Genomic DNA, 27,686 nt, shown 5'->3' on the forward strand with positions numbered 1-27,686 from the left:
AATTTCTTTTTTTTTAAAACACATTTTCTGTACTTGTTGAGAAAAAAATGAGGCAAAATCTTAAAGAGCATCGCTATATCAGGGAGGATGCTTTACAACTAACTGCCTGATATTTATCCTACATGGCATTTAATTTAAAACTAGTGTAGCTATGTGCTGTGTGCCTGCCTCTGCATCACCGCGAGCAGTCGAGGCTCTGAGGCTGATGCTTGTGTGTGCGTGTGCGTTGTTTGTGTAGCTAAGCAGATGTGTGCCTGTCACTCTGCGTTGTTGACACTGTAGGGCGGCGGAGGGTCCAGGCTGTGTTCTGAGGACGGAGTCGGGGTCCCTGGGACCCCAGAGGAGGGGGTGGGTGAGGCAGGAGGCTCTTCTGAATCGGAGTTCTCTAATGAAAGGTCATCAACCAATGCTCTGCGTCCACGCATCGACAGAGGCAGCGCAGCACGTCTGGACAAAAAGGAAGCGGGAGTTAAAAAATGTGTTTTTATTATTATTCAGTTACTTAACTGTTTAGTTTATGAGATTCCAAAAAACAGGGCTCAGAATTAACGTTTAACATTTTCAGGATAACTGTTTCCACTCTTTCTAAAAAATGACTAAGAATATTCAAACTTTCCATCCAAATTTCACCAAGAAAGCTATTTTTCCCCCTAAACAGAGAACTGTGTAAATATGCTAGAGACAAAAATATAAGCAAACTACTCAACTTTGTGTTTGTGTATGGAAAGCTGCAGGCTTTTCATACACAGACACAAAGACAAACACACAAGACAACAGACAAACAAATGAGAACAAGAAATAATAATAATAAAAAAAACAATGACCTACATATCTGGTCTCCATTCGGGGAAGCTGAGTGTCGCAGACAGATGGGTAATGTGTCAGTGTTACGTGGACAAAAATGGACGCAACAAAAGAGCAAAGCAAAAAAAAAAAACGATGAGAAATTAATGGGGTGTTAACAAAATCAACAGTAAGTGAAGCCACAGATAAATACATGAACCAACACACTCACACACACACACTTACCTGAGCTGGTTGCGGAGGGAGGATATCTCGCGGTTCATGGTCTGGCTGCTGTCAGTGAGTTCCTCCAGCTCCCTCTGCAGCTTCCTCTTCTGGGCACTGGAGCGAGAGTTCTCCTCCTCCACCTCCTCCAGCTGCCTCTTCAGCTGCTTCAGTCGGACCATCGACTTATCCAGCTGCAGGAGAAGAGCAGGGAGGAGGAAGAGGAGGGAAAGGACAGAGCGCAGCAGAGAGGTCGAGTTGACAAGAGATTGCAGGAAAAGAGAGACCAAGAAGAAGGAGCAGGGACAGATATTTAAATGGAGAGATTAGTGTGAGGACAGGAGGACCAATGGGGATCAGGAGTCAGATTAAACCTGGCAGATTATTGCAGATGATGCTTTGGGAGGAGAGTCAGTGTCTCTGCTGTGACTGAGGGATTTATATTTTGTGGTGGAACATGTTCTAACTTCACGATGAACACACAGATGCCAATGCAGGATTAGGATTAGTCTGGACTGAGCTGGATAAATCACTCATTTTAGGATGATTTTTCAACACACTGCCCTCGGACACAATTAAAGCAGCAAGCTTAGCTGACCTGATACCCATTAAATGATTATTTAATGCCCTGTTGTTGACAATGCTATTCTGAGCATACTTAGATAAATGTGACTGACCTGCACGGTGCAGTCAGGGTAATCTTAATTTTCTCACCTGCTCTCTGTACTGGTCTGCATGCCTCCTCTCATCTTCTGCCTGCATCATCACCTCCTTCAGTTTCTTTTCCGTCTTCCGCATCAGTTTGTTGGCAATTGCTCGCTCCCTGAGGGACAAACAGGGTTGTTACAATCAATGATGACTTTTTTTCCCTCGGATGTTTAGTGATTCTAAATCTGTCCAGCAGTAATTGCTTGGCCTATAACACTGAAAACCCTCATACGCCCCATGCCATGTATTTACAATCACGGCACAGTTCACATGTGTCGTTTTGTTAATAAATGTTGTAAATGTAACCTATTATCATAGGCCACTTTATTAGGTACAATTATTGAACTGCTCCTTTAGACATACACCTACTCAGCCAATCACATGGCAGCAACTGCTAAAGACCAAACTGAAATTTAGAATGGGGAAGAAAGGTGATTTAAGTGTACCAATCTCTTGATGCCTGCTTCCAGCAGGACAACTGGATACTTTCACATTCACATTCATAATTTGATTCAAGTAATCTCAAATAGGTTTTTTGAGATCATTATTCTCTAATTAACACATTTATAAAGGGCCCAATTGGGGCAGGCATAGCTCAGTAGGTAGAGTGGTTGCCCCATGATTGGAAGGTCGGGGGATTTGAATCCACTGAACGGCTACCCCTAAGCAAAGGAGCAGCACACTGCTCCCTGGTGCGCCTGCTTAGTGGCTGCCCACTGCTTCACTGAGTGAATGGGTCAAATGCAGAGAGAGTAATTTCCCCATGGGGATCAATAAAGTGTACATTATTATTATTATTATTAATATTCAATGTAACTAACAAATTTACTTTAAACTGATAAAGAAACTCTTAGTTTTATGTATGAAACAAGAAGCGGCCTACACCACTGAAAAATTAAACTAAGGCCTGAACCTATTCATGATTTAATACAAAGCTTCTTTCAGCATTTGGTTTTTCTAAAAGAGCCCATAAAGAGATGACTGTTCAGTGTCTCCAGTAAGTCTGTTTTCTTGTAAGTAGATTTTTCACCAACCAAAGTTAGAATCCAGTTCAATATAAATTATAGACGCTCCTTGTTAGCTAGTGGGGGCTAGCATTAGCTGACAACTACCTCTAGTCCAAACAAAAATTAAAAAAATAAAGTAAAGGACAAAATACTAAATTGTGGACTTCAAATGGTAGCTGCAAACCAATGGGTGATTCCAAAGAGTCCTTGTCTATTTTATGTACAGTTTGTGTTATAAAACAATTTAATTCCTGAATTCTTTTTAGCAGGTTACAGCTTTGTAAACTGGAAGATTTTTGTACTGATGCATGTGTCTGTTTCTCGTACTGTCTCTCTTGTTCCAGCTGCTCCTCCATCGTCTCAATTTTTGCCTCCAGGGCAGCGACACTCATCCTATGTTTGCCCCTTACTGCCCCCTCCATCTCCCCAAGCCGGGTCTTCAGCTCCTTGTTCTGCTTCTCCAGCTGCTCTCGAGCCGCCTCTGCTTTCTGGGCCAGAGTCCTCTCTCCCTGCAGCTGCACAGTCAGAGTCTCCACCTGCAGTTGAAATGTAGCTGTGATGAGTGTGTGCTTCAAAGTGTGTGACCGAGACACTTGTAGAGTGAACATACCTGTAGGGCTGTCTTCCGTAGTCTCTCTGTCAACAGTTCACTGTTAGTCTGCTCTTCTTCCAGCTCTTCTTCCAGCTGATTGACTCGTGCGTCCAACCTCCGCTTCTCTTCGCTCAGCACATTCCTGGACAAAGGCAATCTCAGTAACAACACCACAGGTGCACAAACCCCCCCTCAAATCAACAAAATGCATCAGAGGTAAAGTTAAACTCACTTTCCAGAACTGCTGCTGACCATCTCGTCTGCTATCTCGTCTCTCTCCTGCTGGGCCTGTCGCTTCTGCCTCTCTGATACAGCCAGCTCCTGCACAAAGACGTTCATGCAGACAGAAAAGATTGGTTAAAAATAAATGCAAGATATCTTAATATTTATATTGGATGGGTTTTTTTGCACAGACATAGACATACATACCTCTGTAAGATGCAGGACCTCTGCTTCCAGTGTTTGGATTTTCTTTTCACTGTCTTTTGATTGGGAGATGACGTCATCTCGAGTCACCTTTGCCTCATCTAGCTCGCGCAGAACCTCCTTCATTTGACCCTGATAAGGATATTTTTAAATTAAGTACACTGACATTTACAGAAAACTGACTTTTTAAATAGGTGTGGGTACCCTGTTTTACCTGCAGCCTTCGAAGCTGCTTCATCGCCTCCTCTTTGCCACGGTTGGCTGTCTCCACCTGGGCCTCAGCTTCCTGCAGTTCTGCTTCCAGCTGCTTCTTGGATGACACAGACTGAGACCGCTGACTCCTCTCCTCCTCCAGCTGGATCTCTAACTCCCTTGCCTGGGATCAAAAGAAGAACATAAACAATCTGATTAACTTGGACAAAAAGTACATACCAGAAACACCAGCACTTTCCTTTTTCATTCTCCATCCTACCTGTTTGCTCAGGGCCCTTCTCTTCTCCTCTCCCTTTTCCTCGTTGCTGCTGATCTCCCTTTCAAACTGAGCCTTAAGCGCCTGCAGGGTGACCTCCAGCCTCAGTCTTGAGTTCTCTGCCTCTGACAGCTCCTCCTCCAGCTCCTGTGTCTGAATGCGCAGGTTCTGTGCTTCTGTTTCCAAGGTCCTCCGTGTGCGCTCCAGCTCATGGACCTGACGCACAAGCATTTAAGAAATGGTGACTCACAGAGGACTGAGACAGAAATAATAAAAAAAGAGTCCCAAGGTGTACAGTCTTACATTTTTGCCCACATCGTCCTGCTGGTTCACCAGCTGCTCCATTTCTAGACGGAGCTGCTTGTTGGCTCTCTCTAGCTCTTCTTTTTGGTCCTGAGCCTCCTACGCACAGAAAGACAGACGATTTACCATCACAAACACAGATGTATGAAAAACATTTATGTGCCGTCTATCAAATAATTTACCTGCAGGGCTCGGGACAGTGCTAGACATCTTGTTTCCTTCTCTCTGCTGTCTGCTTCTGCTCTGTCCCTCTCTTCTGCAAGCCGAGCACTCACCGCCTTCTCCTCTGCCAGGCACTGGGGGGGTCAAGGAGGTAATGTTACTGCGCATAAAGACATTTGCAGCCTTTGTGCGTATGTGAGAAGCAGTGGTATGTTTCTAACCTGGTCAAATTTCTTTTGCCTTTTTTCGAGGGCCGTGCAGTTCTGCCTCTCTCTCTGCAGGGCAATGGTCATGTCCTCTATTTCCTCCCTCAGTCGCTCCCTCTGCCTCTCCACTCTTTCTTTCTCCTCCTCCTTCTGTCGCTCTCTTTGAATGGCACTGTCCAGCTCTCTCTGGAGCTTCCTGCGTATCTCATCGCCAGCTTCCACGGCACTGTTCACCTCCTCTGACTGCTTACGTAACTCTGTCAGCTGTAGAAGTAAAACAGACACAGGGTGCATACATAAGTCATAGATATAGACAGAAAACTTTACATTTAATACTGACTGTCTGAAGGAAAGCACTTCTGTGATTTTATGAAAAATGTTAACTGATATCTTTCGAAAGCAGCAGTTTAAGAGGTAAATAAAGTCACTGCGGCCCTCAGACTTACCTGCTGGCTGTGAGTTTGGATCTGTCGGCTCAGCTCTTTGCCTCTTTCCTCCTCCTCCTCCAGTCGTTCCATCAGTCCATTCTTCTCGTCCTCCAGTGCTCGCACCCTTGAGGCAAGGGCCATCTTCTGGCGACTTTCGTCCTGTAGCAGTTCCTAAAAGAGAAGAGCAATGGTGCATATGAGGTTGTTTTTGAGTCATCAGTGGATCAAGTTCTTTTAATTTCCTACAGTCAGAGGATTTTCTTCTGGACTTTAAAGAAATAGTTACTTTTTCTTTTTTAAACATGAGGAGTCTGTAACAGTCAAAGGCTAATGTCCAAATCAAATGCAGCCTTGGTGTCTGTGTGCATTTGTTACCCTTGCATCATGCAGCTGGCTCTCCAGGCTGCTCATTTCTTTAGCGAGCCGAAGAGACTTGGAGTCAGAGGAGGACAGATTGCCGGAGAGGGACTCAATCTCACACTAAAAGAGACACATTTAGGTTAAATTCATTCAACAGAACAGAAACAGAATACTTCTTTACTGACACACCTTAAAACCACAAACCAGTAAACTGGTACCTATTCATTTGTACCTGCAGCTTGTGGATTCGCTCCTCCCTGTCCTCCCTCTCTCTGTCAGCCTGAGCCAGACGGGCGCTCAGTTCCTGTAGCTGGTTATCCGCCCTCTTACGACCCCTCTCGCTCTCTGAGCGACTCGCTTGGAGGCTTTTGAGCTCAGAGGTCAAATTCTGCCTCTCCTCCTCCAGCGCTGCCTTGGCTTTATCAAGGGACTGTCGTGCCTGAAGCAGAGCATGGGTGAGACACGGTGAGAGACTGCGCATGTCTCCATGCATGTGCATTTGAATTTTTCTGTGTTTCTCGTACTCTCTTGCTGTTGTCCAGCTGCTCCTGCAGGCTGTCTAAGGCAGCGCTGTGTTTGACTCTGACTTCTGAAAGCTGGATCTCGTGCCGGCGAGTCTCCTCTTCAACACATCGTTGGAGCTCACTTAACTCTGCTTCCCGTCGAGACCTGTGGAGTTATAAGAAGTGTGAGTTCTGGTCTGATAACAAAACACTAAATGTAAACTTTGTTTTGTCCTCATCATCTACCTGAGCTCCTGTTGTGCAGCTGTGCTGTCCAGAGTGTCCTCTAGCTCAGTTCTCAAAGCCTCCAGCTCCTCACTCAGGTCTCGCCGTTGTTTCTCTGCTCTTTCCCGCATCCCTCGTTCATTCTCTACTTCCTCCTTCAGCTCTGACACTTGGGACAAGGCCTCCCTTAGAGACCTCTGAGCTTCAGCACGGCGTGCACCTTCTTCCTCCAACCTGAGAGATTCACAAAAAAACTTCAAAAATCCATTACAGGCTTATATTTTAGTTACTGCGTCTCTGATACTTTTCTGTGTCTCACCGGCCCTGCAGGGAGGTGATTTCTTTTTCCTTTTGAGCCAGACTGCCTCTCAGCTCAGAGGACAGCATTCCCAGGTCTGACAGCTGCTCCTGGGCCTCCATAGCTTCACTCTCCATCCTCCTCTTAAACTTCTCCTGTTCTAAGCGACCCTGCTCTTCACGCTTTAGGCGCTCTGCAAATAGCAATGGAGTAAGTTACAAATCACAGATTTTAAACAGTAAAGTTATTACAGTTGTAAATAAGCCTGCATTTCCCCATCCACCCACCAGATGTCACTAAACTCCTGTCATGCCACACCTACCTCAACTTGTTTCCACTTTCTTCATTAGTACCTGTACTTATATCTGTTCTCCAACAGTAAACTACCTTAAAACAGTTCTTGGCTGCCTTGTTCACCCTAAGTTTGAGTCATGCTCCTTGCTTTGACTGCAGAAACCCTGACACTGCAAAAAACAGACTCCTCCATTCAGTAAGGGTGCACAAAAATCAGAGTTTTGACTATTTTGTTAAATGTTCAGATATTTTTATAGAATTCTGGATTAGACAGTTAAACTTCAGACTGTGATTTAAACCATTCTGTTGGAGTTATTTTACTGTCAAGTAGCTGAATTTGGGCTTAAGAGAGAAAAGGATAGTGCATCTATAAGGTGCCTGAACAGAGGGAGGTATGTTTGTCAAAACAAACCAGTGAGTGACAGAAATAAATCATTACTTTCTGATTGTTGCACATCAGTTACACTGTACAGCACTAATAAATACAAAAACCCCTCCGCACTACCATCTGGGATGGTGTTGCATTCCTGTAACTGGGAAGCAGGCTGCACCTTCAGCAGACCTGACACGTGTAACTGCAGCTCTTGACAGACGAGTAGACTAATTCGTCAAATCTTTGAGATCAAACAGGAATTTTTTTTTACCTGCCTGAAAGATTCTTGCAGGTGTAAAAGCTCTGGACATATTTACTTTCAAATAAGTCTTCCGCATGTTGTTTCGATCTAAGTACAAACGGAGCTCTTGATTTTAAAGCTTCATGCAGCGACATATGATCTCTGTCTGTCTGTCTATCTATGGGCATGTGACGGGACTCCAGCGTCCATTCCTGCTGGGACACCTGCTTCTTGAATACATAAATGTCAACCTTAGTGTGATTACTTGTGTGGAAACAAATTTGTGTGAAGGTCAAAATTCGTTTAGCATAGTTACCCTCCAAGTCAGCGATGACAGCTTCCTGTTTGTTCTTGAGCTTGTTCAAACTTTTTGTCTTTTCCTCTTCTTCAGTGAGCTGGTCGGTGACCTCATTCAGACGCTCCTCCAGCTGTTTCTTTTCCTGCTCAGAGAGAAACGATGATGCGTGAAACATTTTTTTATTAGTAACTGTGCAGGAATAATTGCTTTCAAGTAGCAACCCTTCCTGACCCATTTTACCTCATTGCAATCCCAGTCTCATCATGTTGAATGAAGCCAACATAATGAAGAAAAATGTAAGTGTGCAACTGTAATTGTATTGCTGTAATGCTTGGGTTTGCTATTAAGGTTGTGAAACAACCTTTTTTTCATTGCTTGACAAAATTTAATGTGACGCTCACCTTGCCGAGTCGGTCTCTTTGCTCTACTGCAGTGACCAGGTCTGTCTCCAGACTCTTTACTTTGGTCTCCAGGGTAACCTTCTCCAGCAGGAGGCGTTGTCTGGCGCTTTCCTCCTCCTCTAACTGCTCCTCTAGGTCCTGACAAAACCAGAGAAAGCAATGTCAAGGTAAGCTTGTTTTAATGTCAATTTACAATCATTCTTACAAAGTTTTGACATAAAAAGACAGCAACTTTATAACCTGTATATTCTGCTGCATTTTCTTCTTCTCATTGGCCAGTTGCACACCCCTCTCCTCCTCTTCCTCCAGTCGAGTCTCCAGCTCGCCCAGAACCTCCTCCAGCTCCTGTTTCCGACTGGCTAACCTGGCCCTCATCTCCTCCGCCTCTGCAAACAGCTCTGCCTCTGCTTGCAGCTGGTCAGCCAGCACTGCCTTTTCCTCTATCAGCTACAATGTGACAGAAACGGAGGAGTGGTGATGAGTGAGGCCCCGACTGACAGTAAGACAGGCAAAGACAAAACTGTGGTGGATAGGAAGCACAATGAGGATGAGGTTTGTTTACCTGAACGTGCTTCCTGTCCAGCTCTGTGTAGTCCTGCTCCGCTCGGGTGAGTTGTTCTTTGGCTTTTTGTAGCGCTGCTTCCCGGGTTTGGATCTCCTCATCCTGTCGTGTCACCTGCAGCAAGGGCTTCACCTGTTTGGGTGAGATGAAAGGGGTAAATATAAAGAATATTCCCAACGTTACAAGGTTTTCTACTCTCACACTGCCTTGCCTTTAGTTGTATATTATGTTTAATGTGGGTTGCATTTCATGCCTATGTTGAGAAGTTTGCACAGCACCTTAGTAAATAGTCGCCACCACTGCCAGTTCCTGAGTTTGAGGTAAGCAGCACAGTTCCGCTGCATCACCCTCAGAGCACTAAGCTGCTGTTGCTTCTTCAAAAAGGCTCTGAAAGCAATAAAACAAACAAAATGCATCAATGAGAATCACATTTTTATTTAATATTGCACAGTGTCTAGAATTAGAGGTATTAACACGTGCTGTATTCACCTGAAAAGGTGCTGCAATATTGAGTAATATCAGCAGGTGTTTGACAGGGTTAACAAACAACTTTCAAATTATTGGTAATGAGTTTTGGTCCATATAACTATGTTTTACCCTGTTCTCCAACACACCTTCCACATATTTACTTTGCTGTTTTAGGATATCACTAACATCGTGAAGTTTATTAATAAACGTCATTATTGGGGAGACTTTTTCGGGACATGGAAACTTTTAGACTAAAAATTAAGTCTTGTTATTCTTTAATAAATCTTTCAACAATAGATTATGTAAAACAACTGAAACTTATTTTTTGTCTTAAATGTATGACAGAAATGTACCTGACACCAGATTAATCAAATGACGTATAACAATGAATAGACTTTTTTCCATTTAGTCACCAGTGTAAACATATAACCATAATGAATTATGTAATTCAGGCTTTGCCAAATACCTTTCAAAACTGTTGCAACACCTGAGTCACTGATAGGGGCTGACAAATTGTTAAATATTAATGCTCCTTTAAGAGTGAAATACAAAACTGCCAACTGCACAGATACTAGCGCTGCAGAGAAACCTCACCCGTACTACATGTTTATCGTCCTCCATCTCTTTTACCTCAGGTAGCAAAAAAGGCTGTTAAACTGACCAATAACTAAAGTAACATGAATTTCATCTTATTCTTCCATTTATATTTTATATTGAATTTATATATAAAAGACATTAAAAACTAATGAGATGCCTATAATAGTTCTCTATTAGTAATTAGTCTTACTTGCGTGAGAGAAAGCCTCTGGCAGCGCTCTGGAAGCGTATGATGGTATCAGTTATCTTTAGGTCTCTTTCTTCTTCCAGGTGAGCTAGGACTCCAGCTCTGAAGAAGACTTTACTCTGACCCACCCTGAACAGGTTTTTATCCAGCTCTAAAGCACTGATCTAGAAGAGCAGCAGGGGAGTTGGTCAAGCTTCTATCTGAACAACTGTATGTAATGCTGTGAAGTTTTAGCTGCTTGAAAGTTACATACCATGAGTTCTGATGCCTGTTTGCCATCCATGAAGGTGCGAGGAATGGCATTAGGGGTTAGGATCTCATATCTGGAAGACAAATGATAAATGTGCGATTGAGTGAATGATACGATGAGCAGAAAGGTCTACTGGCAGGTGCCATAAAAGATTCTTAAAGTGGCATGAAGTGTGTGCGTGTAGTTCACACTTCACGAATCAAAAAGACCATCACAAATACGCACCTCTGTCTGAACTCCTGGAACGGGATGCGGTTAGGGAATCCTTGTCTGCATATACGGATGCCCTCCAAAACACCATTACATCTCAGCTGGTCTAAAACCAGGTGAGGGGAAAGCTTACCAGCCTGAAGAAAAGTAAATGGGTAAAGAGTCAGCAGAAAGAAGGCTATTATCTCTTCTCACTAGTTCATCCTGACCGCCTGCCTCACCCTCTTCTCGTGGTTGGGGATAATGCAGCGGAGGAAGTTAGGGTTGGTGTTCCTCAGTGTGGCCATCAGCTTGGTAAGAGACTCCTTGTAAAGCTGCCCAACAGTCCTAAACATTCCTTTCTTCGTCTTCAGTCCTGCTGCTCCAAATGTGACCGGCGCGCTGCTCTCTCCTGACGACACCTGGTCCAGACCCACAATCCTGTCCACTAGAAGGAAACAGAGCACAGGGTCTCACTTTTGGCAGAAATGATCAATTAGCTGAAGTTAAAAATAAATAAATCAAAAAGCATGATTTGGCATTTCATGAGTGAGTGAACAGGTTAATGCTATTACACAATAGCAACAACACCTGGTTTCATATCTCCCATCAAGCTCTGGACAGAAATAATATATGAGATGGATTTCGGCCATCATTAGTTTTTAAAACTAGAACCATAGCATCTATTTCCACAGCCAGTACACACACACACACACACACACACACACACGCACGCACACACACACACACACACACACACACACACACACACGCACACACGCACACACACACTTAATACAGTGCATGAGTTTCACAGGTAATGTTTTTCAAGCTCAACCTGTCAACTTTGGACATGTCTGCACAGGCAAAGCTGCAGATCTGCCTGAAAAGACTGATGGTTTATTTTGTTAAGTGTATGAAGCTAATTTCATACACAGGAGTAAAAAGTAGAAAGAACAGAGAGGCCAGTATCACCACTCAGATCAATATGCTCCAGTTCATCAGATGTGATCTAAACTAAAAAAACACACTGATCACTGATGACTACAGCTAAAGGTCTACACTGGTTAAACCATGCTACGCTATTTACATGTCAATACTCTAAAGCAACATGTTGCGTCTCTAAAGCTGATTCAGGATCACATTTCTGCACGCAAGTACGCTTTCATTTTTTTTGTTTAGAGACCATGCACGTTAATTAACATGACTATAAATGTGTCCGGGCCAACCAATAACTCATTTTAAATTATTGAATTGAATTCAATAGAGCTCTTCTAGTTACAGGCAGACACTCTAAGGTGATCCTGAATGTGGCTTTTGTGACAAATGAAGTGAAACTTCTACAGACAAGAATCACTACGAGAATTACTATCAGTGAAGAAATGTGTCACCACAGAGTTACGGCACTTTTACTGAAGGCCAAAAACGTGGTGAAAGAGAAATTAGAGAGCAACACAACAGCACAGAGACAACATGATACAACACAACACTACCACAAAAACATCAACTAAAAAGAGGGGAAATGGCAGAAAAAGCAATAAAGACAACAAAAACTGGGCAGCCAGCAAACAACAGTGGCCGGAGGGAGGATTGTAAGGAGGTACAAAAACCTACTGTCTGCGCCATTAGTCTGCAGTGTGGCATAGGAGTCAAAGAAGTACACACGAGGAAGAGTTTGAATGTCTGATCGGGAAGCATCAGGAGACCACAGGGAGCAAGATCATAGGAAAGGAAAGGAGCCCAAAAGGGATAAAGAGCAGGCAAAAGAGGAGAAGACAAGAAGGAGACAGAACAGAAGAAAGCGAGAAAGAAACGGCATGTAAGAGAGGAGAGAAATGTAGTAACGTTAATACATTTTTGCACCAGAATAGCTTAAATATTTATAACTGGCACAGTTGCAAAAAATGCTGAAGTTTTCAATACAAAATCTGTAAAGGCAGCATTTAGAAAGTGTGTGAAACAGAAAGTCTCACCCTCTTTCCAAAGCTCTGAGACAAAATGATCAGACGACTGGTGGAGAAGAGACGCCACATTGTCGTTCAGGGGATCCATGTTCTTCACTAACCAATCATTTGCCTTGTAATCCACCTGTGGAAGGAGAGGTCACATGGTAGAAATCAAAGCTGAGACAGATTATCACTGAAAGTCAAAACGTGGGTTGCCTAAATTTGAAAGGATACATTAAAGAAAAACTAAAGTCAAGGGATACCTTTCCAGCGTAGTGAATAATGGAGAAGTCAGCTTCCCCACGTGGCTGCTTTGATTTGAAGAATTTTGGATGGCTGCCTTGCTCAGCAGACAGCTTCTCCACAAATGAGCGATCTGTGGCCCGAGGGAACCAGCACTCTTCATCAAGAAGGGCCAGAACACCAGGTGCGTTGGCCTGACATGAATAGAGGGGAAATTATTAGCAAAATGTGGATTTCCTCATTCAAAATGACAAAATATTAAAGAATTATTTGATGCTGTTTGCTTGTGTTAGTTAATCAGTGGGCTCGTTCACAATATGCACTTTATTTAACTATAAATAAACAATCCGTTGTCCCATCTGTATGGAAAACACATATCAGTTATCAGCATCTAGTCTCATCTCATGAAAAGTAAAAATGTGTTTTAGTATGCATGTACTGGTCTCTCGATGAGGTCAATGCAGGGCTGTAAGTCCAGGCCAAAGTCAATAAAGTTCCACTCGATGCCCTCTCGCTGGTACTCCTCCTGCTCCAGGATGAACATGGTGTGGTTGAAGAGCTGCTGCAGCTTCTCGTTGGTGTAGTTGATGCACAGCTGCTCAAAGGAGTTGAGCTGCATAGGATCGGTTTAGAAAAGCAAACAAAGATAGAAAAATTCACGTTATGTACACTGAAAAAGTACAGGTACATTGTTGGATTTGTAAAGACATAAAACTGTATATAATTCACACCACTGCACATCTGTAATGCTGTTTTATTCTCCACAAAAAATACAAATATAATGCTAGAAATATCCCTTAATGTTACATGTTTCACTTAATTACAGACAATTTATTATATTTTGAGAACAAAGTCATCCTCTGTGCTAGATTGGGTTAAACTTCTCACTATACTGCATCATCACATGAACACACCTGGAAGATCTCAAATCCAGCGATATCAAGGATGCCTATGAAGGAGGCTCCCTGTCTCTGTCTGCGATCCAGAGCTCTGTTGATCCTGTGGACCAGCCATCTGAACAGACGCTCGTATGTTGCCTTTGCCAGGGCCTCCACAGCAAAGTCAGCCTAGGAGAAAATGTATGTATAGTCACACTCCACAGGGACAAATGTTTGTTTATGTATGAGCATGTGTGCCTTTTTTGCATATAAGATCTTACTTGTTCTTTAGTCTGGGCTTTCTGCACATACTCTCGGCCTACTTTGATCCTTGGGGTGAGGATGGCCCGAGTGAACTCCAGCACATTGATGCCCAGCAGATGGCAGAGTTTCTGAGCAGCTGTGTTATCAGGCATGGACGCCTGGTCATGGTTCTTCTCCTTCATGAAGGATATATTCCCGAACTGGAGCACAGCAGAGATCACCTTCAGCATGGCTGCAGAGAAGTAAGACAGGGAGAAGGAAGGTGATTCATAGCAAGGATTGAAGACACAAAATACCCAATTTTTTTCCCCGCCTCTGTTCTCTTACACATCGACTCCTCGGGGTTGAAGCCCATAATAGCCATGGAGTCCATAGTCTGGGTGAAATTCTCTGAATCGCTCTGACCAGGAACAGGTATCGAGCCTCCACTGAGAAAGCGATACTGATCAGCAGTTCCTAAGAGCAAGTCCGCTAGAGACATAAAATACAGCAAGTTTTAGACACAGTTTACTAGTCGGTTTTGCAAAAATAGCATATATGTTTTATAATGACACTTGTATTCACCTCGAGTTTCCTCTGACGCTCCACATAACAACTGGTAAAAGATGTGGAAAGTCCTCTCATCCTTGGCCTGACGGGTGGCCCGAGACTTTTCAAGGAGGTCTGAATTTATATAGTTATGGATATGTGCAACCATTTTAAAGTTGTTTCTAGTATGGTACACAGGTAAACCCTTAAATGCTTTCCAAATGAACACGGACAAGCAAGCATTCAAGTAAAAATTCAGAAAGACCGTCTGCCTTCTCACTCCCCTTTGCTGTAAAGGCAGGAGGAAGTGCAGTTTCACAAAGTAAGCAGAAAGATACAGGTTTCAATGTTGGCACCAACAATGTATCCCGCCACGTCAAAATTGATACGAATGAATTTACCCTGAAAAAGCAGGAGAGGTGGCTCATGTTTCAGTTCATTTCTTTTTATACTGACGGCAGAACTTTATCTATCCGATTAATGAATCTAGTCAACTCTTACAAATCTAGAGGAGTTATCGTTCTTGACAGTCTTTGCGTTGCCAAAGGCCTCCAGTATAGGGTTGGCCTGCAGCAGCTGTCTCTCCAGCTCACCCTGTGAAACAGAAGAGACGTCTGATCAGACAAAACTACAGACATGACAGCTTCACAGAAAGACTTCTATGGTGGCCTCTGGACTAAAATGCACACGTTAACACTGCTCTGCTGAGAGGAACTAACGATCTGTTATGTAAAATACAAAAAAATACATGACTCAGTCTTGAAGAGCAGTGACACATACTGATGCATTTTAGGGCCCAATATAGCATCCAACACACTCCCCATTCCCCGTCACAAGAACAAATGATTCTCAACATAATTTAAATACTTGTCTCTCATTAGCAATCCATGATAAGGGGATCAATTATGTTGCACATTTGCTTTTCATATGTTTAATAACTTCCTTTTTGAAACCTTTTTATTGATTTTTAAAATCAATAAAGGGGTACTATCGACTTGGTTGAGAAGCACTGTTACACAGCGAGATGTGAAGCTACATATTGGCTGATTCAAGCTCGCTGCAATGCATTATTGCAGTTGTCGCACTGCCGATGCAGCAGCTGACGATGCAGCAGCAGCCAGCAATGAGCATCAAAGGAGGTAGTTACAGGAGATGGTTTTATGGCAAAAACTATCAAAGAATGCCAGTCAGTCAACACAAAAGGCAGACGCACACAGAGAGAGCAAGAGGCCAGCCCTTTGATAGCGACAAAACACAGAGCAAACAATGTGTGCACTGCACACATTAACAAAGCCATATAGTTGAGTATGTACACTTCAAACGCTGTACACACAAACAGCTGCAACAACACACCCGCTCCCACATCATTCAATTGCATCATGTTCAGTTTGTGTTATTAAAACCACATCTACAGCAGAAACACTTTGCAACCACCTGCCCGCTGAGTATAACAGTAGAGACTGAACTAACTACCAGAACTAAAGACCCACAAGACCACGGGTTATTCAGATGAAAGTCAGAAAGAAGGAAGATATGATTCTCACTATGAAGCAAGACAATCATATCAGGTCCTGTAAATATTCTACAGGAAGAGTTTCACTTTTAAAAAAGGACTCCCCATAAATAAAAACCCAAGTTTTCTAAATATTTCATACTCACATATTGCATACTCTGGTGAATTGTGTGTGGAAAAAAATGAAGTTTTAAGGGGGAGGAGATTGGGTGGATGGACAAACATGTGGATTGGATAAACAAACAAACAATAAAAAGACAAATAAGACAAATAAGACAACAATCATAACAACAAACAAAAGAACAGAAACAGTCTAAATCGAATATACTGTCTAGGGCTTCACTGTTAATGAGCAACAATATCAGCAATGACAGTTCAATGGTTTAAGGTTACTCTGCTTTGAGTTAGTTGGAGTTCATTAGGCAGAAATCAGGGCAAAGAGAAAAGCAAAAGTAAGGACAGGGCAGCAAGACAGAGTTAACTCACCCTGTTCACTATAGTGCTGCCTCTTGTTAAGGACCTAGAGCCGTCCATCTGAACATGCAGGCAAGAGAGAAGGACAGTGCAGACGAAAGAAAATGAAGGAAAAACCAGTGCAGGAAGGAAGGTAAGAAATAATGCTCAGAATGATTCAAAGAGGAAGCCCACTCCGAGCTAAGATACAATAAACTTAACTGCACCTACAGAAAACCTGGCATGTCTTATCATATCAATTAACAGGGAAGAAGAAGATAAAGAAAGAAAAAAAAGAAAAGAAGAAGAAGAAGGAGAAGAAGAAGAGTGCTAGCTCATGAAGTTGGATGTCAACAATGCAGGAGCTAACATATGGTTTTATAAGGAAGGAAGCTGACTCGACATGATTGTTAGACACACAATGCATTTTGGAGAGTAACACTCAATATAAACACAACAGTTTAATTTACAGCTAAGCTCCACAGCCTCCCTTTAATAATCACTTAAAACACTGCAGTACATGAGTCACAGAAAGTAAGACAATCTTTTCAAGCTGTTTCCAATTAGTTTTTAGTCTTTCTACACTAACAGCCCCTGTTTTTAGACCCAAAGTTAACTGTAAGACATCAAGAGTAGCGTCAGTCTTTCTTTACATATACACCAGCTGGGCAGCATTTCACGCTTAAAACATGCAATACTCTTCCTAGATTGGTGATTTAGTGGTCGAAGACTGCCTAATACGTAAACAGCAATGTCAACCTGAAATAGTTGTAACTGGGTTTATTTAAACTGTACAGTATTTAGAGTGCAGACTGCAGTTATTGGTTTCTCACATCAATCCTTAGTTATTTCTTCACCCATTCTATCCTTCCTGTCATTCCCCTCCTGTTTTATTCCCAAGTTTCTATAAAGCCTTTCTGTATGTGATGTGTTCTCCAAGCTGCTCTTCTTCTGTTCTGTTGCACCTCTGCTGTAACATACCTGCACAGCTTCCTTTTTTCTACCCAGAGTGCCACCTTTATGGGAGGAGGCAACATGAGCCAGATACTGGATGACTTTCTTAGTGTTCTCCGTTTTCCCAGCTCCGGACTCTCCTCTGAAACACAAACACAAAACTATGTAAGGAACACAGCTAATTCCCCAGTTGGCCTAAATGTTCGGTCTTCAACATATGATCTCAATCATGAATTGGTATATATAATTTTTACAGAGAGAGAATCCACATGAACAAGTGGCCAAACGCACACTAGTCACAATAATAAACATTAGAGCCCATGCAGTGCATTCAAAGACCACAGGTCTAAACAGAAGGCAGGTGTGAAGGATATAGGCTATGCTAGTGTTGTTGGTTTTGGAAAATAATGGAGGAGAAAGGAACAAAAATAGCAGCTGTAAAAGATCTGAAAGAATCAGCCGAATTGTTCCACACACACACTTTGAGACTGACTCGAGATGAGCCTGATTTGGGAGCCTTGACAATGACAGGAAGAGTCTGGCAGGAAGAAGAGCAGGATGGTAGGATCAGAGGCAAGCAAGCAGGTAGGGTGCACACAGACAGGAGGCTGGCTATATTCACAATATGGTACTGAAGTCTTAGTCGATTTTCTGTGTTATTTTTCGCTCAATTATAGAAACTGTGTACGTAGCTACATGGAAGAATTACTAAGATGTAAATTTACTCAGCTGAGATTTTTGTTTTTTTCTTGGAAAAAATATAAAATCCCAGATAAAATCTGAAATTATCACATTTTCCTCTTCTGATCTATATAAAAGGACAAGAGTGTTTTGATTTGCACCACATTTAGTTACAAATATAAACACATGAGTGCATGCAGGCCTCAATGCATACTAATTAAAGCAAATGCACACCGAATATACAAATGCAGAAGGACTCCAGCAAACACTAGAAAATTCTCCTCCCAAATGACAAAGCATGTACACAGAGACACACTGATGGCTTGCTGCAGGCTACTCACGTGCAGAGGATTGACTGATCTTCTCTGTCTGTGGGAGAGAAAACACGTCACAAGGTCATGGGGGCGACATAAAACGCCAACCGTTCAACAACAAGTTTGGCTAAAATGAATAAAAATGAATTACATAAATGACATATGATTCCTTGAAATAACACACTGTAGATTGCTCCATGGGAGTGAAGAGGCTTTCTAAGGCATTAGCTGGCTCATGTTATATTAAACCTCCACCCCCACAAACTGGGCATGAAGTGCTGTGGAAATCCATGCAGCCAAATAAATAAATATTCTGTGTATTTGAGCCCTTTTTCTCTGTATGTCAGTCACTTCTTTTCAATAAGAGCTGTAAAGCAAAGCTGGTCACCAGCTGAACTGGTCTCTCCAGGCTGCCAAACCACTCAACACTGGTAGTCAATGGGTGGACACTGTTTGCAACATTGCTTGCATTTGCTTTTAAGATTCCCACGCGCTCAGCCTGGAGGAATTCATACTGGTCATACAGGTTGAATCACCTCGGTAACACACCTACCCTTAAAGAGGTGTGAGGTAGTAATTTCGACTAAAGAGTCTCATCTGCCCTGTTCTGTTATCTCAGGTAGTCACTCAAAGGCAGAGACATTGCTCAACCGACCCTTTCTGTCTCATTTAATAAACTCTACATGAAAGGCGGGGAGGGCATGAAAAGTATCTGTCAGTAATTGCTATTACATGTAAAGTTATGCGGTTAACCACAACGAATACACAGTTATATCACTGGATTGACTGTTCGTTAAAAGGAGTGCCACTCTTGGAAATCTCAGTTGTAAAAATACCATCCCGTATATTTGTTTTAACTTTTCAGGCTTTTGATAAAAGCCAGGAATATACCACACCTTGAAACAGTATTCACAATGTGGCTTAGTGATCAAAGATCACGGAACATGTACAGGGTCAGAGTTAACTAAGGGTTAGAGGTCACAGACAGTACTAAGTACCTTGCAGCATGCTGCGATAAGCAGCCTCTGATATGGCGTAGATGTGAGGGGGCATCTCGTGGCGTTTCTTGCCTCGGTACATTTCCACAATGGATTCTGTGTAGATTGGCAGGTTCTTGTATGGGTTCACAACCACACAGAAAAGCCCTGAATATGTCTAGAGGAAAACACACACAGGAGAGAGAGATTCACACTGACCTAATTTTACGTGGGGGATGTCAATCCCAGCAGAATATAACTGTCTTACCCTCTCATAGTCCTATTCTTTATACGCTATAATTCAAAAATACAACTTTATGAAGAAGATAGTGAGTTTAATGACTGTTTTTCAAAATCTGCAACTTTTCTGACCTCTAACACACTTAATACAAGTAATTTAGGCCAGACTGCAGTAGACTGACAAAAATTACATGTTCTGTGGGCGGCCTGTGTAAAATCTGCAGTATCACGATCTCATTAAACTGTTGCTTTAGCAGAAAGCGCAGAAGGGAGGCAACAGTGCTGCCAAGATTGTATAGAGCATCCCGGGTTACATATTAATGCACAGGATTGTGCACAGAAGGATTGATTTTAAAAATTCAAAGAAAAATTGCACCTCTTGTAAACACAGTCAGTGATGACACACAGTGTGTCAACACCAATAAAGCTCCCATGATGATTGCTGCATAAATGAAAGTCATGAAAGCCCCCCACACCTATCTTATCCAATAGTATGATACACCCTTCAAAGCTATTCCAACAATCTCTCTGCGTTCCTGACTTTCCATCTCTTATTTAGCATCCTCCATTATTTACACATCATTAACAGGAAGCTCTGCATTTAATCGAGTCAATTTTCTTTATGTTATTTCACTTTAAATGCCACTTCACTGATATCTTACATCTGCACCCCCCCCCCTTTTTTTTCCAGCAGAAACTGAAGATGCCCCCATAGCTGCCCCACACCCACACAACAACTTCGTAAACTGACTCCACACAAGCTGAAATGCATCTCTTACCGATGCATATCAGCTTACACAAGAGATCCCACCGCACTTCACATGTACACAACATCCAGGACTTCACGTGTCCAGCGACTGCTTCCTCTGGCTCATGCATGTGTGTACAGTGTGAGCTGTGGTTGGTGCACTCACATAGATCAGGCCAGAGTAGTATCTCTCTCTCAGGTTGTGCAGCACCGACGCTTCATTGAGGCAGGTGAGGTCGGCCATGTCCTCCACTTTGCTGAAGCGCGGAGGGTTCATACGCTGCACCTCCTCCCTGGACAAGGTCACCCGCCGCTGGCTGTCTGTCAGCTCCACCTCCACCTCATCACCGCGCTCCTCTCGGATGCTGGCAGACTGGATTTAATAGAAAAACATTGAGGAGTTTTCACCTCGTAACTGAGAACAAAATGAAACTTGTTTAATAAAAGGATTTTTGGGCAGACTGTTTGTTGGATCACAACGATGCTATGAAGATGCTACTTGGCAGACTCAAAATCACTCAGAACAGCTTTCCAAACAGATGACACTTATAATAAATGTATCTTTGACTTAAAAAACAAACGAACTGTTAAACAGTTTCCTGTATCAAGCATATTAAGCTGTATAGTTCTATTCAGCTTAGAGGAGAACAGAAAGCCTGCACATCAGGTCAAACTTCATTCACATAACTTGAAGTTTGCTAAAGAAAACTGCCAAAATGAATGAACACATTTACTACACCTCAGAAGAAGAAAAAACTCCTACCCACATTTAAAATACAGCAAACATTGTAACTATATTTAAAAAGAAATGTTTGTCAGAATGGGACCAAGTGTGGTTTGGAGCATGAGTGTCATTACATTTGACAGCATGACGAGAATAGACGGTGACAGATGAGGACAGAGACGACCTCCTTTGTCACGCTGCTGATCTCGTGCTTGTTGGACAGGAAGTACTGATCTCAAGCTCTGACCATGTTGCAGGACCCTGCTCTGCTGCATTTTATTCTCTCCACTACTTGATATGCACAACATGCAAAATGTGTGTGTGTTTGTGCGTGTTTGCATTCATGTGGGTGAATGTTAGTCACACTGAACTACCAGCTAAGAATATGAAACTAGATGACAGTGTGTGTGTGTGTGTGTGTGTGTGTGTGTGTGTGTGTGTGTGTGTGTGCTTGATCGTGATTGTAAAATGAAGTCAGTGTCTCTGCAAAGGCCTCTTTAACATTGGGAGGCTGAAGGAGCGTATTGTTCTATTCATAGAGCTTTTTTATGAAACGAGTCCAGCAGAGACAGAGAGAGGCTGTGAGACAAATCTTCAAATTCTTATGTCACTTCCTTCAACATGCACACTGCAAACTTGTCATGAGCATTAGACAAGTAGCAAGGTGAAGTGAGACAAATAACATGAGGGCCTCATGATCAAGGCTGTTACAGTTAACCAAATAAGGTGTGAAAAACATTTTAGATAAATGAAATAAAGATAAATTCTGAGCTGAGACATGTGCTTAGTTTTAGTACGGATCAATGTGGTTAAATGTTTCAGCACAACAAGCATGGTGACGCTTTTGTTTGTTCTTTTTACTGGAATGTCTAAATGACATCAAGTTTTTTTCTTTTTACTGTAATATCTTTTCTGAGCTTGTGAAAACTTGTCCATGATGGATACACCCACATTTAAATTGTAAAGAAAATGAAACTAAATATTTTTAAAGACTAAAGGCCAAACTGAAATGAGCAAATCACAACTGGAAACTAAGTGGAAGTAAAACAATTTAAATGACAAAAGTAAATAACGTAATCAAAAATATTAAATTGTAAGACTGTGCCTGTGATACTAACTACACTTAACCCTCTGAGGTCTTATCAAGCTGACGTGCATGCTTAGAGGTAATAGAGGTAGAGGTAATCGCTGCTGACTTAGACCTTACATAGTTACATATGTAAGTAACCTTCACAAATCAAAAGTAAATAATCCAACAAGATGAAAAAATAGAGCACTGCTATAGTAACAAAAACCTCCTCAAACATAAAAAATGTGACACACACACACACAGCCCATGTCTGTGCCTGACCTGTCTGACACACCTTTAACTAAGGGCACACACTCAGGGCCAATAATTCACCAGGGGATTAACAAACTCAGACAGTGGAAGGAAGGAATGAGAAAACAAGTGAAACTTGTCTATTGTGTTAACATCCTGCATTTGAAATGTTTGTGCTCGTGCACCGCATGTCATGGCAGCTCACCTCGAAGCCTTGTTTCTCTGAGGGCACCCACACCAGCCTCTTAGCTGCCCAGTCAGCCTGGCTGGCAGCAGAGAACATAGAGTTGTTGGAGTTGGGAGACCCTGGCGCTGTGCCCGATGACAGGAAGCGGGTGACATCGTTGGCACCGCCCCCCGTTGGCCTGGACATGGTACTTCTGGCACTAGGTAAGGAGAGAATTAGACATGAAAAAAAGGGCGCAACAAAAAGTCATTCCCTGTTGAGCCACTTCTTGCCACAGGCCTACAAACTGGAGCTCTGCAGAGGATATAAAGGACTGTCGTACTGTGATACTAATGTGATTCTGTGCCAAGACATCTCACACTTGATGTGCAACCAACCACGCACCCACATATATAGGAAGAGCAATAGTAGCACGCAAGCCATATCCAGCCGAGTTTTGGCCAGCGATGGCCTAATTGAAAGACACAGCAAATCAACGAGAAGACAGGAATGAAAGAAAGACAGAGAGATGGCTGGGTGGAGAGCTGGAGGGGTGGAGGAACAGCGAGATACATCAATCCACTGAGTAAACTGACATGACAGTGAAGAGGGGGAAGGATGGGAAGGGAAAAGGGTGGGAAAGCAGTAAGAAGAGGAGATCACAATGGACTGGATCTATTGTTAACTTGAAATAGATGAAGCACTAGAGCCCACTGGACTCAGCAGAGATAAAACTGTAGAGGCCCTCTCACTGAGGACTTGGACACAGTGGTGCCAAAATGCTGATTCGCCTTAGGGGCTGGGGTCCTGTGGAAGACGAGGTGACAGTCTAAAAGTGGCAGCTAATCTAACACATGAAGGCAAACTATAGCCAGGATCACTGCAGTACTACAACATAATGATTCAGCTACTCAGACAACTAAGAAATATACTAGGAGGGGCAATAAAGCCAACCAGAAAAGCCCGGTTGCAGGTGTGGCAGCTGTTACCACTGCTTTATTTATTTTATTCATCACTTAATGAGAAACAATCAGTAAAACAAAAATGAATATTTGATGCTATTTTAATCTCTTTGAATCTCTGAAAGTAAAGTGAAGACATTTTGAGTTGATATTGTGAGCTGCTGAAGTGATAATGTACATTATTATAAATTATTACATTATGATACTTTCTGACTTTTAACAGAACAAAAAAAATTAATCTAGAAAAAAACCCCGGAAATGTCAAAAATGCGCTCAGAGTATGCTGAACTGAAATCTATGGCAACAGCAGAGATGCTCGGAGTGGAGTAAGGTATAGGTGCTGTAGGTGGCTCCCCTAATGCCAAGGGGTCACCACAGCAGATGGTTATCCAGGCTTTTTGATTTAGCGCAGATGTTATGCTGGATATCCTTCCTGATACAACCCTCCCATTTATCTAGGCCTGGGAATAGAACTGGGAATGCAGGAGCTTGTATCCCTCAGGACTGGGTTTCAGTCTCCTCCTGGTCTTAAACTGCAGATGTTTCATGTGTAAAGCAAATTTGTTATAACAGCTAAAAAAAAATTATACTTTTTTGCAGATTTGCCTGGTGATTCTATGCACACATTTCATTTTTGTCCTCATGATACTGATATTTAAGTTGGTTTAGATAATGTTTTTTTTAATCTACCCAAATAAAGGCCAAGAGGTGTTTTAAGACTTTCCATATCTTCTATTGAACCAGGAAGCGAAACTCTTGAGATTAAGACCTTCTTGCAAAAGAGAATCTTAATCTGGGTTGAGACAGGAAGCATTAACTAAGCAGGTTTTTTGATAATGGGAGAAACTGGATTTCCCAGAGAAAATCATTGTAAGCAAAGGAAAAACCTGTTAACTGGACAAGAAGGGCCAGGGTTTGAACCTGGGACCTACTTACTGTACCACTGATAGCAAGATGGTTGTATTATCTGTTAGTTAACAGATAATTAGATTCCCTAAAATAACATTAACCTTTTGATTAATCTTTCTAGCATCCCAGCTTCAGCTATTAGTGTCATGTTAATATAAATCTGTGGCATCTGATGGTCTAAATGGTGAGTATGCAGGTGATTTTTTTTGTGTGAGGTCATTGAAATGAACAGAATTCAGTTTTATGAAGGAATGAGCTAACACAAGTTCCTCTGAAACAAGCACAAGGGATTACCTTTGAACAAGTCAAGTCTGACCAGACAGGCTTTTGTGCCGTCGTATAGGGTGAGTGTGTTAGCTTTAGGCCTATCCTCCATGCTTTAACAGGTATGTCATCGAGCTTGATTCTTGCTATTCATCTCACTTTTTTTGGCCCGTCTGTCCCCAGCCCTGTGATTACCATACCTGTAACCTTAATACAACTGTGGGTGTGGAGTAAACATGCTGACAAAAGAGTCGCCACCACCCAGACAGTCAGTATGGAAAATATGTGATCCCAGGGTGACATAAAACAGCTGTGCAACTGTTATTAAGTTCAAACTTCCCACATGTGCCACTCAGCCCCAAGTCTATTTCTTACTACTTTCTCATATTTCTGGGAAATGTAGTTTTAAATGAATATAACAACAAACACTTTATTTGCCTGGGACTATATACAGACTATTTCCAGGAGAAGAGAAACATGGGTTTACTGCAGCCAGCATTGATACAAACATGTCATGTCAGTGAATCATGTGGCTGACTAATATGCATTTAATACCTCTAAATGCCACAAAGAAACGTGCTCTATTGGGGTTGGGGTAAAACCAATTAGCAGTCAGAGTGTATTGTTAGTTTTGGGCTTAGAAAAAACAAACTGACATATGAATTATGTCTCTACGAAGAGAAAATGCATGAGATGTAACCTGTTTCCACAGGCTATTCTTCAATCAGCCCTATCATCAGTCAGGTCTTTGCATTGTCAGCTCTGTAACTGTAGTGCACGATGCTGCTGAGCCTCATCGATGCCACCGATTAACTTGGAGCAAACTCCTTGCACAGGCGGTCGTATCCCAGGATGTCGCAGTACATCGTGGACTAAAGCAGCAAACTCGTCCTGCAGCAGCTGGAGTTGCCAAACCTTGACTGCTCTCCTCCATAGCAACACCCTGAACACTGAGCAGCAGCCCTTAGACAATACCTTGTGAGTTTGAACTGAGGTCATTCACTGCGGGGGTCCTCTTTTCTCTGTATGTGTGTGCGCGTGTAATTACTGTGTGGGTGCTTGCGCGTGACGGGTGGGGGAGCTGGAAACGCCTTTTCTTCAGCTTTGATGCCAAGTGGCACACAGCATCGGGGACGATACCGTGGCATCTGCGCACTTAAAGCGGACACGTTGAGGAAAAGGTGACATTATTATTAAAAAAAAAAACCCCACAGGCTGTAATAATTGCAGTGCGGCGCCTGCAGGAGCAGTCCAGCTGCGAAGCTGGAGCTCTGTGAACTAACCTGCATTTTCAAACCGTAGCTTCAGCTCAAATGGAAAAAAAACCTGACGAAGACAACCACACCTTGAACGTAAGACATGAAAAACCATATGGGCCCCAGCCTTTAAATGACTGTGAACGGCATGCATGTGGCAGCCACAAAAACAGCCTTTTTTTCCTATCATCATTATTATTTATAACAATAATAATATTAATACCACCATCATTACCATTATTACTATCACACAAAAATCACAATGGACCAACAGATTTTGGTAATATGGGTCGGAATGTTAAAAATAAGGTCGAATAATTGCTTTTCTTGGCCAGACTTCAGGTCATTTCGATGAAAGGCTTTTTTAGCACAAAGACCAATCCTAAATTAAATGCCCCCAGCCCCTCTGCTGTTTCACATTTAGGCGTTAAGCCACCGCATTTAGACTAACCATACGAGGTTAGCCAGCTCCACTAAAAAAAATGATACGTTGAGGATATTACACTGGCTATTTACGAGTTGGATTAGAGTAAAGGCAATTAAATGTCTTACCTTCAGGTTCCGCTTTGAGGTGTGGATAAGGCTGCGGTGTGAGGGGAACCGGGATGAGGCTGTTTCTTGGGTTATTTTCCTGCCTGATAGGTGTGTAGCGTACCGCATATGCGGCTTTTATCATTGCATTGCTCTCACAGTGGAGCAACACACACTCCTCGGTGAGAATAAAATAGACAGAGAGCACTGAGGGCAACTCGGCGGCTTCAGCCTCGGAGAAGAACTTCCTGCTAGCGGACCAACCAAGTACGAGCAGACGGGGTTTAGACAGGTCTAGAGAGAAACGAGTCCAATCAAAATCTAGAACCGAGCCGTAGACCCGCCTCTTGAATACGACGGGAGCTTTCCGCCCTAAAACGGTCATAAAGCGCTCGCGCTGACGAATCGAGACAACAGCGGCGCAGACGTCTCCGCCTTTAACCAATGCTAACTGCCGTGAGGCGGGGCTTCTTCTGAATGACATGGCAAACAGCAAATCGGAGCGCTGGAGCAGGTGCCGTGCGGCGCTCTCGCGCTACAGTAGGGGGATTTGCGCGCTCTTTGTTTACCACTGACTGGCAGCGAGTGTCTGCAGACGCTGATCTGGGATCGGAATCGTTTGACTTCACCTTCAAGCTCAATACAGGGTTTCTTGGAAAGATCTGATTCAAGGTGCCTGATTCAGATCACCCCAAATTTCCAAGAGTAGCACGGTTAGTAAATAAGTAAATATTTACACCAATCATATCAGAGTAATAGCGAGAAACTATGAAATCTCAACTTCTGCTTTAAAATTATATATTTGTTTGCACGCAAAACGTAACGCATATATTAAATAATATTAAATTTGTCAATAAAATAAAATAAATTAAAATAATAGAGAGTCTAGTCCTTGTATTTGTGACTGTAACAATAATACTGTACTGTACAGTACTCTGCTTTGGTAACTACTGTCCATGATGTAAATATGTAAAAATTGTGCTTCTATTCTGTGTCCTGTTCTGTTTGTATAAGTGTGTTTTGGCTGCTGATACAACCAAATTTCCCCTTGTGGTATAATTAAAAGATTATTCTATTCTATTCTATTCTCTAATACAGACCTACATGTCACAAAATTCCTGAGAACCTTTAGAGAATGCCCCACGAGGAATTACCATAGCATAAGCAGGAAAACTTTCTTTTTCTGTTCAACTTGGCATGTTTTTTTTGTTGTTTTTTTACCCCACCCATTTGTTCATTGGGTGGGGTAGGTTTACACC

General features: G+C 42.5%; 1 protein-coding gene across 7 annotated transcripts; it reads right to left on the bottom strand.

The window, feature by feature from the left end:
• Positions 1 to 26,856, bottom strand: myh14 (myosin, heavy chain 14, non-muscle). Of its 7 annotated transcripts, XM_005732035.2 has the most exons (46): positions 26,449 to 26,856; positions 22,545 to 22,725; positions 20,461 to 20,667; positions 19,328 to 19,484; positions 18,357 to 18,384; positions 17,362 to 17,476; positions 16,414 to 16,461; positions 16,074 to 16,085; positions 14,916 to 15,008; positions 14,753 to 14,816; positions 14,451 to 14,549; positions 14,214 to 14,357; positions 13,904 to 14,118; positions 13,659 to 13,811; positions 13,184 to 13,357; positions 12,765 to 12,938; positions 12,529 to 12,643; positions 12,170 to 12,238; positions 10,798 to 11,003; positions 10,592 to 10,713; positions 10,370 to 10,439; positions 10,120 to 10,280; positions 9,143 to 9,251; positions 8,865 to 8,996; positions 8,543 to 8,749; positions 8,303 to 8,440; positions 7,920 to 8,043; positions 6,717 to 6,888; positions 6,419 to 6,631; positions 6,194 to 6,338; positions 5,902 to 6,108; positions 5,685 to 5,789; positions 5,328 to 5,480; positions 4,897 to 5,145; positions 4,696 to 4,809; positions 4,514 to 4,612; positions 4,214 to 4,426; positions 3,956 to 4,117; positions 3,745 to 3,873; positions 3,548 to 3,636; positions 3,334 to 3,457; positions 3,051 to 3,259; positions 1,723 to 1,831; positions 1,030 to 1,202; positions 829 to 852; positions 1 to 447 (listed from the first exon to the last, which is right to left on the bottom strand). In XM_005732035.2, the coding sequence occupies exons 2-46, from the start codon at positions 22,710 to 22,712 to the stop codon at positions 258 to 260; spliced, it is 6,183 nt and encodes a 2,060-aa protein (XP_005732092.1). In that variant the 5' UTR covers positions 22,713 to 22,725; positions 26,449 to 26,856; the 3' UTR covers positions 1 to 257. The 7 variants fall into 7 exon arrangements, with proteins under 7 accessions (XP_005732092.1, XP_005732094.1, XP_013766040.1 ...); XM_005732037.2 differs by lacking the exon at positions 16,414 to 16,461; XM_013910586.1 differs by lacking the exon at positions 16,074 to 16,085.
• Positions 26,857 to 27,686: the final 830 nt, after the last annotated feature.

The sequence above is a fragment of the Pundamilia nyererei genome, unplaced genomic scaffold, assembly GCF_000239375.1.
Source record: "Pundamilia nyererei isolate P.nyererei 1_Seehausen unplaced genomic scaffold, PunNye1.0 scaffold00045, whole genome shotgun sequence".
In the NCBI taxonomy this organism is placed as follows: domain Eukaryota; kingdom Metazoa; phylum Chordata; class Actinopteri; order Cichliformes; family Cichlidae; genus Pundamilia; species Pundamilia nyererei.